This window comes from Pararge aegeria, chromosome 7 (genome assembly GCF_905163445.1).
Source record: "Pararge aegeria chromosome 7, ilParAegt1.1, whole genome shotgun sequence".
Lineage (NCBI taxonomy): Eukaryota > Metazoa > Arthropoda > Insecta > Lepidoptera > Nymphalidae > Pararge > Pararge aegeria.
Genome location: NC_053186.1, coordinates 12,661,925 through 12,680,305, shown reverse-complemented (window position 1 = coordinate 12,680,305; position 18,381 = coordinate 12,661,925). Strand labels below are relative to the sequence as shown.

Sequence of the window (18,381 nt, the reverse complement as noted above, 5' to 3'; positions counted from 1 at the left end):
GATATTTTCGCTTGAATTGTCATTGGGGTTTTCCCGTTCGCTTACTGCTAGGATTTTCTGAGTCTACTCGGATATTATGTGATGTCGGTTGTCGCAAATTGTCTAAGTAAAATCATTCTTTGCTCTCGTATTAGGAGACTATGTCCGGTAGTTTGCTAGTGAAAACTTAAAAAAGTCATAGAGTTCCTACTAAATGAAGTCCGAAAAAGCAATCAATGTGGCAGAATTTCTTATTTTTAGTAAGGATATATAACATATAATTATAATCAATATTTTAAAAAACAGACAAGATTACTTTATGTATTAAGAAGAGTCGAACACTTTTATCTTAGTTTTTACGGCATTTCAAGTTCTTGATCGATTACTGAGATCAAATTATACTTATTTACACTGTTACAATTATGCAAAAGTACTCTATCTATACCTCTCTACTTATGTTATAAATTAAAATGTTGCTGCGTAAAAGAAAGACCCACCAACCCAACGCCAGTTTTCTAACAAGGTCGATCCACAGGAAACGTTTGACATAAAAACCCACCAAACAAACTTTTGGCTCGAACAGGTTATCGGACCGTCGAAACCGTAGTTCGAAATGTAAACAAGTTCAGGAGACACTTGGTACCGCCCATTATTAGCATTTAATGCCTGGGAATTGCCTCGGAGCCGAGATGGTGTAAAGCTCTTGAACCCTTCGATAAGACCACTTGCTGCCCTTAAATGCTCTTCACTAAATAAAGCCTATCACGATCTCCCTAAAAACCCACTGTCAGCTTATTTAAAATTTATCCATTCGATATAGTCTTTGGAAATAAACTTATATAACGCTTTTTATATCAAGTATTAAACCTACGGATTAGGGTCAGGGAAAATATTACCATTGATACACACTAAAAGATTCAAAAAAAAAAATTTAAAATTCATTTATTTAAGTAGGCCTAATATAAGCACTTTTGAAACGTCAAGTCTGTCTGTTTGTAAAACCGAAGGTGGATGTTTTTTCCTAAAATTATTGCTTTTTAAAGTCTGACGTCGGGTTGTTTAAGAATTTTAACGCAAACATAACAGCACTCTGAATTTTTGCCTGATAAACCTGCTACCACGAGTAAAACAATTTATTTACAGCATTCGTGTTATTAAGAAATGTCAGCCTTTACCACAATAAACGACAACAAAGCAAAAGACTCTCCTTCGGAATAAAAATAAATCAGATCAGCTTAACAGTCTAATACCCAAAAATAAATATTTAAGACGAAACAGCTGCAGCATTTAGTAGCATATCAGCTTTCGAGAGTTAACAAATTTTTTTCAGCTGGTTATTCTTAGTTGATTCTAAACAAACGTGTTAAAATTACAGTCACAGCTTCAAAATGCATTACTTTATTATAATAAATCTACATACATCTAACTACTGAGCAACTGCGATATGACAAACATAGCTATCTTCTGTATCCAGCACCAAATGGAGCAAGATCTCTTTTGCGGGACCTCTTCTTCTTCTTCTTGAGCCGTAGTTGGTGGCGTAGTAGTAGCGTCTTGGCAGAACACGTATGACGTCATCAGAACCATTAATAAAACTAAACATAACTTCAGAGCAGATAACTTCATCATTATTACTATTTTCAATTTGTGTCAATTATTTATTAATTTTATAAATTGTTTCGCTTTTTATATTCTGGTTGAAAACAAGACTGTTTTGATCGATGATCGTTTTGAAATGGCCGAAATTTTCGTTTGACTTTGTATTGTGTAATTTAATTCGATACAATTAAGATTCATATCGTAACTTCCAAATGTTAATTTAAAACTCATCAACGTTTTTGATCATGATATCCAATATTGTATAGAACTAATTGCTGTAATTATTTTAAAACGATAGCTTTGGATATTTTTTATTATTTTCTACAATAACTTCAGCCTCCATAACTTTGTGAATGTATTTACTTATTTACTGGTGGAATTGATGGTGGCAAAGAATCTACATTAAGGTCCTAAAGTACTGCTCCGTCCCCTCTAGAAAATGCGTAGAGTATTTGGACCATGTAGAAGCTTTGTTTCTATATCAATAATTACGATCGCGAACTACGAAAATTACTGATTTAATAACCGCTATTGTAGTTCATACTGTCAATATGCTACGAATTTAATCACTAATAAAAACTAACTATAAATACAAGGAGTAATATTAAAAGGTATTTAAATCAGTAGCTTTCATCAGTTTACTCCACTTTCGTGTTACATTACATTTCCATAATATTTCTCTCTGGATGATGATTTCACAATTATGTAACGTGTTCACACAAAATTTACGCTAGATTTCATTGTAAATATTATGTATAATTTTTGCGGTAATGTCATACATGTATAATGTATTAGGGTTAATTTTTTTAAAAACATAACACTTATTGCAAGGAATAGTGTCAATATATAACACATATAATACAATAACACTTAGGATACAAACAGTTATATTCTAACCAGGTGGCTCCCCAGCCATAAATATTTGAGACCTATAACTGTAATCAATATTTTATTTTAGGACTTAGCTTTACTTTATTATGAATGTCAACTAGGTATTTCAGTCAAATTCAAAGAGGTATTTAAATTCTGTATTTAAGAATAAAACTATCTTAAATTAAAGAAAAAACGTATGTTTTTTAATACATAAAATAGAATAAAAGCAATCCGTCTCATTTCTCTTTGCCTATATTTATTCCTTATAATTTTTTGTATAAGTTATATAAAGAGAAACCTTCTAGGTTGATCTTGATAACCCGAATCAATCGTTCAATTCATACTTTGTGGTTCCAGGAAACAGCTCAAAAAAGGTCCCCCTAAAAGGAAATTTATTAGGTCCACTCGAATGGGGAAAAACGTTTTTATCCGCCATTAGTTTAGCCAAGCACGTTCCCAGTAAAGTACGAATCGTCGTAGTTTCGCTGTAACATCACACAAAAAAACCTCGAAAGAGCATATATTTGGTTAATTTAGCCCTTAAACAATAAAGATATTTTTTATCGATAGCCGGTTTATGCTTTGTGATCATTTAACGTGACCTACAAATATAATGTCTACAATGGAATATAATTATCGTCGAAAAGTTATATTTAGTATTTACCATTAAGTAATAATTACGCGCAACAAGATAATTACTCGTCATATTTAGATATTTAATGTACCAATTTGTCATCCTATCTCATAGAAATAGGACGAGAAAATGGCTAAGGACGACATAAAGGTGAGTATTTTGTAAAATACAATGGGTGTAAGATGGTGTTTTCCTAAAACGAGTTGACTACGTGTACACAGAAGATACGACTTCAGTATTGCCAACACTAAAACGTTCTGTACACGCGTATAGTATTATAAGTTAATATCTCGAAAACTAAACTACTTAACCAATATTGAACAGTGCACTTGACTTTTCCCTAAGTTAAAGTAAATATAAGCGAATAAAAAAAAAAATCATAACCCGATTAGAAATACCTAAGAAATACCTACCTTGATTGAAGGCACTTTTGATCCATCGCGCTCAAATTTTGAATTGTGTTGAGATGATAATAATTATATTATAGTAATTACATTGTAGAAGAAGAAGAAAAAGTCTTTATTGTACATACAAATAGAAAGCCAGGTTAACAAAAAAGAAAAACGATTACACATATGCACAAAGGTGGCCTTATCGCTAGAAGCGATCTCCCCCAGACAACCTTTGGTGGAAAAAAAATATGCAATAGTGTAGATAGTGCAATACCCAAATTGAGCTAATTATATACATTACATATACAATACATACTAATTCTACATATATATAGTTAAAACATATATATTTATATATATTCTTCTAAGTAATATCGGTTTTGCATGTCGTAGGTTAAATACAAGGCGTAAACCTCCCTTTGCGTGGGCTAGATGGAAGACAAGGTATTCGGCAAATAACTTTTTATCTCGTGCGTACAATGCTTTTAACAGCAAATATTGTGAGACGGACATTTTTTATGTCAAAATTGGCACTTTCAGGAAATTGGCAAAATAAGTATTATAAACATTAAATAAGCTTTAATGTTTTTGTTTTTCTTTTTTGTTTTAATTTAAATTTTTTTTTGTAAAATTTTCGCTTGGTAGGTACTTATTCCTAAGCAATTGTGGTTAATGTTACCGTATATGTATAACTAAGTTGTGGAAACTTCATTGGTTTATGTGATATACGTCATTACTTTCATGTGTAATAGTACTGTTTGTTTCCCTTGAACAGCTAATAAATAAATAAATGTATATAAATATCCATATATATATCAATATATAAACTTAAATATTTTACTACGATATTCTACGATATTTTACTACTATTACTTTTATTTTTTATTGTATTGAGACGAGGAGGAATATAATGGAGAGTAGGCATCAGGGTCCTCTATGCTACTACTATAATCTACTCCAATCACCAACCCGTCTGCCCAGCGTGGTGACTATGGGCAAACCCTCACAGTGGAAAAGGCCTAAAGTCCTGGAGTGGAATGTAGTGTATAGTGTGTAAAGCTTAGCTTGTTTTATGGGTGCTTAGATGACTGATATACTTATAAAATACATATAAACACCCAGACACTCATGTTCATCACAGAAATATTTTCCAGTTGTGGAAATCGAACCCACGTCCTTGGACTCAGAAAGCAGGGTCGCTGCTCACTGCGCCAATCGGCCGTCCCTGTCAATGTCATGAACATTGGTGGTTAGTCCCAATATGAATTTAAAGTTATCAAAAGTTTCATGTTTTTGGCCTACGGTATTAGTAGTAACCGTAGTAACCGTTGTTGCAAAACATACTTATACGTCAAAGATCAGGTGTGAATATGTGTTGGGGCAAATCCTGTTGGTGAAAAACCAGAAAGAAGACCTTAAATAATTATATAATTAATCTTGCTGTTCCAAAGTAGCCTTAGGTCCGACTCTTCAAGAAAACTTTCCTTGACAAATTCCTACTTAGCCCGCGCCGTAAAAAGACTTCGGGGGCTTTTAAGCAATTTTTAATATGAAGTAATTACTTTTACTTTGTAAAAGTTTGAAAATTGTTTCTGTAAGTACTTGGTAATTCTTTTGTGTATAAACTCGTTAAAATCCTTTTATAGATTTTTAAAGCTCATTATATTAGGAATAACAAGCTTTAGGTTTTAACGGTTTTCGAAAAATTGCAATGCATATGTAAAGATTTAATCTTGAGTGAGCTCGCTCACTAAAATACACGACCAAATGATGATATGCGAGGGCATTTGACTATATACCCAATTATTCAAATTCAAAATTCATTTATTTCAAGTAGGCCCAATATAAGTACTTTTGAAACGTCAAGTCTGTTCGTTTGTAGTGACTCTACCACCGGTTACGAAGGCAGATTCTACCGAGAAGGAGCCGGCAAGAAACTCAGCAGTTGCTCTTTTCCAACATCAACAATTTACATTTTACATTTTAACATTCATTTTTCTATCTTGTGAGAGCTGAAAGCGGAGACGGATGCTTCCAAGCAACCTTGTCATTAAGAAGTTGATCAATTTTATAGTAACCTCGCTGTAATAAATGTGTTTTAACAGATTCCTTAAACTTATGCATTGGCAGGTCCAAAATCACCTTAGGAATCATATTATAAAAGCGTATACTCAATCCCACAAATGACTTCTGTACCTTTCGCAGACGATATGCATTTGCAATTACTGTTCTTAGTTATAGTTTGCCAAGACATTACTTTGTTATACTGAAATAAATAAATAAATAAATTATTAAATTTAAAATTACGAGTCACGCTGCATTAATTTAACTTCAATAATATAATATTCGATTTGCTATCATACTAACCTTGATTATTATCTTAAAAAAAATTGCGTATTTGAAGCAGGAGTACTGCTGTCTTCTGTTTGTATAGGATTGGGCGCCCCTAAACCCAACGCTGCACGCAAGAACCGAACGAAGCCAGTGAAGCAGTTGATAAAAAAGCATCATTGAAATCACGGGTCTAGCTATGGGATTTTTGAATGCAAATGTCTCTACCAAAGGGCCGAAGTATAACTGATTTGTAGACTAGTTATACCACATTATGTATATATATAAATAACCAACGTTCGTTCGCTATTACGGACATTAAACCCATACCATTAATCGGTTTCTATGTTTGATCGTACTGGAACGCTATATTAGTCAGGAGGGTGGTACCAGAAGAGAATATTATAAAATTATTTTATAATTACCACCAACGCAGCCACAAAATGGCGGATCACATATTTTTTCACAGCTCCCTCAACATGGGTATCAAATAAAAGGGCTCGACTAGTATAATACTATCACATTATGTTAAATTTTAAATACAAAATGCCCGCCAGCACAAAATGCCATTTTATTTGTCATGGTTTTATAAATGTTTACTAAAGTAAATACAGTTTTGTGAAATTACTAAAATGAATGCACACTTCCTTTGTTTACACGTACTAAAGTAATTTTAATTATCCCGCACAAAGTTACGGCTCGGAGCCGCGGAATTATACAAATACCAGTGCAAATTGAAAATTTCCACTGTTCACGCATCGCGTCGACAGGAACAATTTATCTCTAGTCAGTTACAAATGATAATACGGTACTTTCTGCGGTTTTAAAAATTGCTCTTTTTATTTGTCACATAGAAATATCAAAGGGAGGGGTTGGTAGGGACTAGGGACTTGTAGGTGTTTGCTAAGAAAACCTCGAACCCTAACATGGTCGTACGGTAAGTGTATGGTCGTTCGCTAACTGGTGCGTCTTAAAATCTGCCACCGGCTTATGAAGACGGTAGGCGTCGGCTACTACGAAGACTCAGCACGGACACCCGCAGTGTACAGCGTAATAGTACTTTGATTAACCGTTGTTCCACTATTGCAATTAATGTTTAAAAAATACAGAATGATTTAATAATGCAAGTTGGTGAGCTTAAAAGACTGTTATCACAAGTTAGTAATAAAAGCACGGGGGTTAGCATCGCCGATTTCCTAACTACGGGCTGTCAATGAAAACTCTATAACAGAAAAAAACAACAAAAACAATTTTTGGCCTGACACGGGATCCGATCACAGGACCATCCATAAAGAATGTTATCCACTAGACCAAAGAGGCAACAATCACTAAAAATTATTTGTTACCGTGGTAACAAAAAAATTTTTTTAGTGATCTTTATAAGGATCTGTACTGGATTTAGACTTAACATGAAGCGTTGATAGCCTAGTTGTTAGGACTTCTAACTTAAGTGCGTTTTAAGCAATTAAATATCACTTGCTTAAAGGGTGAAGGAAAAACATCGTGAGAAAACACGCATGCCAGAGAGTTCTCCATTATTTTACTGACGACCGACTGGCGCAGTGGGCAGCGACCCTGCTTTCTGAGTTCTAGACCGTGGGTTCGATTCCCACAACTGAAAAAAGTTTGTGTGATATTATAATTATTTAAGTGTATTTTATTCTTTAAAATGTTCAACAGCTATCTTAGTACCCATAACACAAGCTACGCTTACTTTGGGGCTAAATGGCGATGTGTGTATTGTCGTAGTATATTTATTTATTATTTATTTATTTTCTCAAAGGTTTATGAAGTCCACCTAACCGCACTTGGCCAGCATGGTGGGCCTTAACCCTTCTCATTGCGGAAGGAGACCCGTGTCCTGTAGTGGGCCGGTATTTGGTTGGTATGATGATGATGATGATTAAGACTATAATTAGGAATTAATTAACTAAAGAAAAAAAAATTAAAATTAAATAAAGAATTAATTAGGAATTCCCTAATTTTCCGTCCGCTTCTAAAGCTTCAAATAACATATACATGGTAAATCTATTCTATCTTTGACGGCCGACTGGTGCAGTGGGCAGCGACCCTACTTTCCGAGTCCAAGGCCGTGGGTTCGATTCCCACAACTGGAAAATATTTGTGTGATGAACATTAATGATTTTTAGTGTCTGGATGTTTATCTGTATATTATAAGTATTTATGTATATTATAAATATTCATCAGTCATATTAGTACCCATAACACAAGCAAGCTACGCTTACTTTGGGGCTAGATGGCGATGTGTGTATTTTCGTAGTATATTTATCTATGACTGTCTTGACTGCTAAAAGGTTTTTTTATATATTTATTAAAGTTTTGGTACAAAATAAAATATGGTGGGATAACTGGTTATTTTCATTAGGTAATTTAACTGAACTTACAAAGAAATGGAACGAATGAAAGCCGCTATGAACCATTTTAGGTCGCGTTTTAGTTCGTAACAGCTTGAAACTTTATATAACTTCCATTTGCATCGCAATTCTCGTTTCGCTAGGCTATTAATGTGTCTACATCTGAAATTATTACGTATTGATTCTTATCACAGCATCTGGCATATGAATGGGAGGTAAATCAATACAATGGGAATTGTTACAAACATAAGTTTTCATCGCCTTTTGTTAGTAAGCTATTTCTAGCTTAGTATTTGAGAAGAAGTGCCCATAACGTCGCGGTATTCTAATTTAACGTTTCATGAGCAGTAAGATTGTGTTTTGGTAAACTGTAAGTGTTTTCATTTTAATAATTATGTCTTACAGACACAATTAACTTTTAAACTTGACTGAAAAATTTACTCGGGATAAAATTCAATGTTTAAAGTAAATACTGTGAAGCTTTTATACAGGTACTTTGCATAGAGGTACTGGCGGCCATATTTAGCACACAATAGGGCAGATTAGAACAATAGCGTTGTAACTGCAATTAGGTCTCGTACCTGCTTATAATAAAGGTGGCTGCATGAAGCTGTAGAGATAATCTCGCATACTGCCCGGTTGTGACCGGGAGCCATTAAAGCGCCTACACACTGAATCTGCCGACAATAAAGTGGCTTTAATAAAAAGAGTTAGTAGATTGCTTCAGTGTGTATACCCCATAATTTTATTAATTAATACCTTCAAGTAGGTCCACAGGTCTAATGTGAAAGTGAGCATTTAGGAATGTTATATTAATGGGACATTTATAGCCTTAATAATATTAAAATTATGTTTCAATATGTGAATTGACTTGAAATATTTACTCAATGACGACCTCCCTGGCCCAACGGCGAGCGCTGTGAATTTAAGTAGGGTACTATTTCCGGCAGAGGCAATTTGGGAATTTATACTTTCTAAATTGGTCTCATCTGGTCTGGTCTTATGGGAGGCTTTTACTGTGGCTAGTTAAAAACCTAAACTAAAAAAGACAAAATTTCTTACCATCAATATGTTTTCTCGCATACCTGCATCGCGACTTTTATTTCGTTTTATTTTAATATTTAATTACCTAATCTTTCATTTAAGAGGAATGTGCAGTAACCTGACAAGAACTTACGGGTGCGCAGAACCTATAAAATATGCTATATTTTGTTTAAATAAATAAATAAATAATGTAATAAATAATAACTTGTTTGGTTCCATACATTTCAAAAATCATCATCGTTCTTATGATCTTCTCTCAGAAGGACAAGGGTTTAAGCAGTAGAGTACCAAGCTGGCCAGGTGCGGATTGGTAGACTTTACACGCCTTTGAGAACATTATATAGAACTCTCAGGCGTGCAGGTTTCCTCATGATGTTTTCTTGACGACGAAGGAAGAGACATTTAATTGCTTAAGACTCGCAGAAATGAAAAGCTATAGAAGCGTGCCGGGGATCAAACTCGATTTTTCCTAAAGGGAAGCCGTAGCCTTACCCACTAGACCCATGATGTCCTTAAAATAATCATCATCATCATCATATCAACCGATTACCGGCCCACCAAAGGGATCTCCTCCCACAATGAGAAGCTACCCAAGGGGTTTAGGCCGTAGTCAACCACGCTTGCCTAGTGCGTATTGGTGGACTTCTGTGAGAATATTATGGAGAACTCTCAGGCATACACGTTTCCTCTCAATGTTTTCCTTCACCGTTGAAGCAAATAATATCGTTATTGCTTATATCGCATATAACTTATAAAAGTTGGAGGTGCGTGCTGGGATCCGAACTCGGCCCCTAAAAGTGTAGCCGAAGTCTTAACCACTAGACTATCACCGCTTTCATTCTATTTAATTAATTCAAAGAATAACCCTTAATTGTCAATGTTTTCATAGAAAATGCTGCTGTACACGTTTTTGAGCCTAATTGGATGCACGCTGGCCTCACAACCACATGGCTCATCCGGAACATTAGTTGATTTCACGGACCCCAAGGTAATATGATAACGAGATTCTAGCTTAGGTACGTTAGCACCTGGGTAGATAAAGAATAGAGCTATATAGTGATAATCGAATTAGGCGTGCTTCTACAAAGTAAAGTGATGTGGAAGGGTACAGCTGTAACCAATAAAGTTATCGCGATTAACATTAATCACATTACTTCATTATATTGATTTCCGGAGCACGGGTTTCCTACCACAGAAATATTTAGGCCGTAGTCCACCATGCTGGCCCAGTGCCGATTGGTGGACTCCACACGCCTTTGAGAATATTAAAGATAACTCTTAGCCTTGCAGGTTTCCTCACTTTTTCCTTCGCCGTTTTAGCAAGTGATATTTTAATTGCTTACAAAGCATATCTATCTATCTTCTATCTTATTCTATATACTCGTATATAAAAGAGAAAGTGTGTGGGTATATTCCGTATAGGCTCCGAAACGGCTGGACCGATTTCTATGAAACTTTCAGGGAATATCCGGATTGACCTGGCGAGTAATACTGTAAAGTTTGGTGTCGATCGGAGCATTCCTATTTTTGAACTGTCAAATACAGCTTTTATTTACTATGATGATATTCTATTGTTGGGTGTACATGTCGCTCGAGAAGAGAATAGAAGAGAATGAATACGCAGAGAAATAAATGATTTAATATATTATGAGACTTAAAATAAAAATTTAATGATGTAAGATTATTATTTAAATAAAATAAAGCAAAATCTAATAAATCGCCCCCCGGGAGTGAAGCTAAAGTTCTAACTACAGCGCTATCACCGCTTCATCTCCCCACTATATTAAAAAAATAAAAGCCCTGATTTACCAACAGGCCGATTCAATAACTCGCAGCTCTAACCCTTGTACCTTGAAGTTTTTTTTCTTTATTGACTATAAGTTAGACCTTGACTGCAATCTCACCCACTGGTAAGTGATGATGCAGTCTAAGGCAGCAACGAGTTAGCCAGCCAGTTATAAAACATTGACAATTTACATTTTACAATTTTATTTTTAGTATAATATGGTGTAAGATTCTTGTATACGCACACGCACACGCACACGCACACGCACACGCACACGCACACGCACACGCACACACACACGCAGAGGCACAGGCACACAATCACACGCGCACGGGAACACAGATGCACACTTACACTTACACCCACTCGCAAACGCTCACGCACACGCACACGCGAAAGCAAACGCACACACAGGCACACACAAGCGCGTCAAACTTATAAAACAACGTCGTTTTTCGGAGCCCGGGTGTTATAAAAAGAACTGAACTACTTCAAACCTAACAATGCCGTTTTTTTTACCAAAGGTACAAGGTCACCTAGACGCATTAGTCCGTATGGCACAATCCTGTGTGATCAAAGTTCGGGCATCACCAAAAGACGTCAGAGCGTACTTCACCAACTCGCCGCCTATAACCCGATCGGGGCAATGTTTCGCGGCGTGCATGCTAGAGCAGAGTGACGTTATTAACCACGGAAAGGTGTGTACCTTTGAATTGGAACCCACACATTCAGAACTTTTCAACGCCTTCAATGTGGTTCTGTGTTCGACTTTATGTACATAATTTTAAAGTTAGTTCAATTAAGTAGGTACAACTTCTGTTTCCTAGTGTCCTTGCTTTGCTGCAAACATTACTATTTATATTTGATTGATTATCATCAGCATCAAGCCTATACTACTCCAGGACTGGGATGGCCTAGGTCAGTTATATAGGAGAGAAGGGTTCAGAGTTAACACCCACCATGCTGCTTCAATATAGGTAGGCGGTTTTGGTGATAATAACCGAGACGTACAACCTAATGTACTCTCCAAAACACGGGGCTAGGCCAAGACTATTTTCCTCATTCCGTGCGAGCACTGAGTATATCTTAACAATAAAACCAATTACTAAACCATTTTTGGCCCGGCCCGAGATTCTAACCCTCGAGATCCATAGTAGAACAGGTTAAGCAAAAGACCCACGAGGCAATCTAACATTTTATGGCTACGCAAATGTAAAGTCATTTGTTTTTTAGGCACGTTATTGGGTACCAGGGCAACAACATGTTGAAGCCATAACATCGAACGAACTTTCGTAACCTTTCAATGTTCAAAAACGTGAGCATTATTCACGTGGGCTTTTTCAAAGGAACACTCTTCCGTAACTAAACAAACTTTTATTAATTGACTCGAAAAAAAATGTTTATTTTCTTTTTCTCGTTCCTTAACGTAATCGTGTTTTTCTTATTTTTCTATCGACTTAAAAAAGGAGGAGGTTCTCAATTCGACTGTATGTTTTAAAAGATTATGAGTAAAACTTCCCACCAAGTAGAAAGCAAAAAATCAATATTTTCTACAACATTTTTAAGTTAGTGTCAAGTAAAATATAGTAATAATGGTGAACCGCGCAGATGGCTCTTTTGATGGTAGGTGGAAAACCATCGTCCATAAACGATGCAACACTTCGCGGGGCACGCCAGGAACTTGTCCTACACGCGCCCTCATGTACCTGTATATACACCGGAAAATACGCAGTACTTCAGTCTTGACCGAACCACTGGAGAAATAAGCATTGCGATAGTACTTCCTTAGACCAAGTCACCGCTGCGTCAGAGTTACCTTAGTCGACCCTTGCGGCAACCGCGATAAAAGGCACACGGCAACCTTACTTTACATTGACGTTAACACTTTACAGGTAAACCGAGACCTCCTCGTTCATCTTGCAAGCCTGGTAAACGGCAAGAACTCCCGCGTCGTCCGCAAACTACACAGCATATCCCGGCTCTGCCTCGACAGCATCGAAGGAATGTCTGACAGATGTCAACTAGCCTCCACATACAATGACTGCCTGAACGAGAATATGATCGAGTTTGCTTTCCCTCTTGACATAGCGGAGGAGGCTGTCAGGAAGATGCCGTTTCACCTTATTCAGCCGAAGTGAGTAAGTCAATCTAGATTAACAAACATAACATTTTACTTAATCTAGATATCTTCCTCTCCTCCTCCTCTCCTCTCCTCTCGTATCTCCTCTTTTTTATACAATACTAGCGGTTGGTCACGTTCTTCGCCGCGTTTATTAAGGTTTTTAAAAAATCCCGTAGGAATTGTTTGTTTAAAAGTAGCCTTTTTTACTCTCCGTCCTTTCAGCTAACTCTATGCCAAAATATATTTGATTAGGTTAGATTGCTTAATTAGGGATTGAAGGATGGAAAAGCAAACAAACGAGCAAACTGCATTTATGATATTAGTATAAGTATAAAAAATGTTTACGTTTGACTACCACACAGCCTGTTTGAAATAAAAAAAAAACAGTCTATAATGTGGATTTGAAAATGCCTCTTCGCTCTTGCCATGAAGAAACATAGCTGCATGCAATGCAGGATGCACTTTCCACACATTGCCCGTCAACTTGATGAAATTTGGCACATATACATGCATCATTTAAGTGGAGATGTATGAAAAACAAAAGCCTCTGTTACCTATAAACAAAGTAACAACCACGCCAAACCTGATGATATTCCATTTTGGCATATGTTACATTTTACTACAGGCAAAACAAACGGCTCCTCCGGGATTTCTACTTAGCTTCAAAAGTTACTTAGTTTCAACAACTAGTTGCTTTCACATCGGTGGAACTTCAGAGTTCTTACTATCATCGCTTAAAACAGTAGATATTATTTTAATATTTTTTGCGCAAGATTCAAAATCCTTGTCAATGTCATAGGGCGTCATATAAAACTGTAATTTTTAAATAACGCGTTAGTAGTAAACTCATGATTTATGACGACATCACAATCCTCGTATACAATATTCCGTTCACACTGCAAAAGAGCAATGACAAAAAAGGCTCAAAGTATCTATGCATTAAAGCTCCCGACATAATAGGACAGGAGGGCAGGCAACAAAAGAAAGAAAATATGTCGCAGAGTGCCATCTCCTGTTTGACCGACTGGCACTATCTGGGGCAATTTACTTGAAATGAGCGGAATGAGTATATTTATATCGTACAAAGGTTCCCTTGTATTAGCTCTATGACACTTATTGTGGGTAGAAAATAAAGAAAATCTCATCTGTTTATTTTTCGCGAACACAAAATGCCTTTTAGCGGGGCTAAGGGTGTATTCAAATAAGCTGTTTTATGTCATGTCATTTATGTCTGTTTAAGTCATGGGTTATTCTGAATTTATAAGTGTCCTATTTAGAACCATTGAGACTTAAGACAATGCTCCAATGCTAGTTAACCTTAAAGTTAAAGCAGCGCGGCTTAGACAAATTTATAACACGCTACTGTTTTTTTTTAATTTCATTTATATTCACTATTTCTTTTTGACTTACGTCTTTTTTTTCTTAAGGTGCTGGTTGCCACGTTTTAATGATAATAATATCACGTAACTAATTATTAATACGACGACTTAACGAGCTCTTCGAGGCTTTCTTGACAAGTTCTGGCCAGGCCCGATAACTGAATTGACCGACCGACTTGTCTGGAGGAGATCGCTTAAAGCGATAAGACCGCCTTTACGCATTTTTATTCTTCTTATATTTATGTTTTCAATTTATATTATAAATTGTGTGCAATAAAGAATTTATCCATCTATCTATCTATCTATCTATCTGAACTCCGGGCCTCGTGGTTCTTAGTAAATACTAAATAAGAAAAGAAGACGTGAAATTTTTATTTTCTACAACAAACGATTTCAAAAAATGTACCACTACTATCACCATAATAGGTACAAAAGAAAAGATCTAAGCAAAGCATACTTACGATTACTTATATCAATCTTGCAGAATCCTGTGGGTCTAGTGATAGGTTACGTATTTGCACGCTACTGCGATTAAGGCTTAGATTCCTTCGCTTCGCTTTAGCTTAGCTGAGAGCTTATTAACATAACTTACAGCAGTTTTATTTAAAAACAACGATTTAAAAAGGATTATAATACTACAACAAAAAAGTCAACAATATTATGAATTCCGTTGTTGCACGTTTTGCGCGTCGAATCTAAATGCACCCTTAGAAACGTTAAACGGAATGCATATAACATAGTTAACAAATTTTTGACGTCGTTATTTCCTGCTTTTCATTCATTATAAGAAACTTGAGTTTACGGCCTGGTTAAATTTATTTCTATAGACCCGAGTTCTTTATTCAAGAGCCTTGGCACTAACTAAGTTTCGTTTCTCTTTATTTAAAAAAAAATGTAATCCCGGATAAAAAAGTTACCCTATGCTAAAATTTTCGACGTCTGTATCTGTTTGTCAAATTACATTAAAATCCCTGAGTCGTATACCCATAATAAAAATTGTGAAACAAGAAATCAACCGTCCAATCATCTTCTCAAACTTTTTTCATCATATCCTCAGGGAAAATAAGCACAAGATGAAAATAGCAATATTTTACAGAGAGCAAAAAAAACTGATAAAATATGGATAACTTTTTTCGCAAAATCGTGTTTTATACATCCTAAGAAATTACAGTACTTTATTTAGTGTTTCTTAATTAGTCATTCATTCACCTTACCCCAGATAAGTATAAAAAAATAAACAGCTAAACGATGTAACTGTATCGTCACACCAGTTGTGACTATGTTTAGTTGTAAACTTGTAGTTGGTGAAAAAAAAACCTTAAGTATGTTTTGTTTCGTAAAACCACCAAGATTAACGAATAAATAAGTGTAATTGTATGGAAACTGCTTAAGTAAATATAACGTATTTTTAATATTACTCTTTTTTTACAGTTTACCGCAAGAATTGAGACACGCATTTTAGCCAAGGATTTTTTTGTATGTTTTAATAAATTTTATTAATAAAGTATTGTTTTATTTTTTAAATTGGGTCATCATCGTTATCATTAACTTAACCGATTGACGTCCACTGCTGGACATAGGTATTTTTTGGAGAGTTCCAAAATCCACGATCCTGGGCCGCTTGTTTCCGGTGGCTCCCAGCGACCGGGAGTATATGGCAAGACGACGTCAAGTGGGCCGCTTTTTTCCGGTGGCTCCCAGCGACTCACTTGACATCGTCTGTTCACCACGTTGGGGGCCGATTTACACTGCAGTTACCGGTGCGGAGTCGCCATTCTAGCATCTTAGGACGTCCACGGTTCTCCCAGCTATGTGCCCCGCCCATAGCCACTTTAGCTTCGAGAATCGCTGAGCGATATCGATAAATCTAGTTATCCTACGCATCTCCCCATTTCTGATTTGAACACGTAGAGATACTCCTAGCTTAGCCCATCTCCATCGTCCGCTGAGTGACTCTAAGCCGTCTTACGAATCTCATAAGCAGGCTTAGAGTCAATTAAAATTGTGTATCTGTCTCTAATAGGAGAACGTTAGCGTATTGACCAATATGGGTAAGTGGACTTTGCCGATCATTATCTCACGTTAGTGGTGATAACTGAAACCAACGGCTTAAAAAGGTAAACTTGTTGGGTGCTGAAAATTACTGAATGGAAAACTCAATGCCTAGCAAATTGTTTCCCAACCCGGCAATGGAATTTAGAACATCATTTTCCGTAGCTGAACAGTTTTAATCATAAATCACCCTGGAAGTTATAAGTTCTATTTATAAGCCTCACCATATCAACCCATTAGGCACTCTCCCATAATGAGAAGATTCTCATTGGGGGAGGAGAACCGTGCCCCTTACCGTGGTGTACTACGAACTAATCCCTTTTAGGTCGTAGTATACTACGCTGATCCAGTGCGGAGTGGTGGACTCCACACGCCTTTGAGAACCACACACCCATTTCAATTATCCTTATACATAGTTAGCAAATTGATAGTCGATAAAAATTAAAGGTTAAATATAATAAAAGTTCTAAATGTTTGCCGATGTAAATGAGAAAAACGATAGTAGACGATAGTAACAAAGAAGTAGTATTAGAAAAAGCCTCAAATACATAATACAGAGTCGTTAAATTAAAAGATCTTTTGCCGTAAACGTGGGAGTTTCATTTTAAACCAATCGCCTAAACAAAACGATGGAACTTATTAAACTGAGTATTTCGATATTGCCTTTTGATATCCTACTGTTTGTTTTGAAAAGAAAGATATAAGAGTTCCCTTAAAGATTTTACAATTTTCTTAACAGCAGAAGTATCTTGATCACGTAAACAACAATAGTTATTTCCTATTGTTTCCTTTAAATGGCTGCATTGTTTACTCTGAAAACACTTTGCATCGAGTGAAAAATAAATTGCAACATCACACAACCTGTTAGTATAACGAGTGTCATTTGTATATATTATGAATAAAAATGGTCCCAAATTCGTCCCCTGTGAAATCACATCAGTAAATGTGAATCAAAATTATGCTGCATTCAGATAAAATACATATCATTAGGTTTTAGTTGAACATTACTTTTTAACTGAGGATATATGGGCAATCGCAGCAATTGCCATATACTTGTTTTTAACATTTTCATCTGTAATCGAATTTTCCAAGCATAACAAGTTTATTTATCAACCAAATAAACTAAAGTTCTCAATTCGGAGCGCTTGCATTTTTTAATTTCCGGCAATTTTGGGATGAATTCTATAAAATATGATCTCCTGCCGTTTTAATAATAATATTGTACTCATAGTCAATTATTATCTTCATTTGTTTTCTTAATTAATACATTATAACTAAATGTTGGTCATTTTACTGATATTAACCGGTGTTCAAGATTTAACTTGCTGCCGTCACGGGGCACGTGTTTTTAGAGGTTAATTTATTTTAAAGCGATGATCATACTGATAGATGATGTTGCTTTCAAGTTAAAGATCAACTGACATACGAAGATTACAATTCACGTAAGGATTGGAAGGGATCAAAATAGTCAGAAAACTGTATTTATTAGATAAAATTTATTATTTTCAATTAGGACGTACTTAGTGCTGCTCATAAGAAATGTTAAACATGAAACATTACAACATTTTATAATGATTTGTGTGAATCAAAATATATTTTACATTACTAATGGTATATTAAATTTTTTATTACATACAATCATATTTTAACATAACCATAATAAATAGTTTCATTACCATCTATTAAATACTTATTTAAATTTCACAAAATCTTATAATCAAAGTATGCTTAATCAGGAAGGATGAATCTCAATAACTTTAATACAAATGCTTAACATAACTCCATTTATAGTTTAAAATTATATTATTTGATGGT

At 35.5% G+C, this 18,381-nt stretch overlaps 1 protein-coding gene across 1 annotated transcript in view; it reads left to right on the top strand.

Annotated features, from left to right (window-relative positions):
* Nucleotides 1–16,018, top strand: part of LOC120625031 — a 30,309-nt gene extending 14,291 nt beyond the window's left edge. The window contains exons 5-8 of the mRNA XM_039891941.1: nt 10,117–10,215; nt 11,538–11,711; nt 12,906–13,147; nt 15,946–16,018. Of these exons, the coding sequence (XP_039747875.1) occupies nt 10,117–10,215; nt 11,538–11,711; nt 12,906–13,147; nt 15,946–15,976 (546 nt within the window). The 3' untranslated portion in view covers nt 15,977–16,018. The remainder of the gene's footprint in view (nt 1–10,116; nt 10,216–11,537; nt 11,712–12,905; nt 13,148–15,945) is intronic.
* The last annotated feature ends 2,363 nt before the right edge of the window (nt 16,019–18,381 follow it).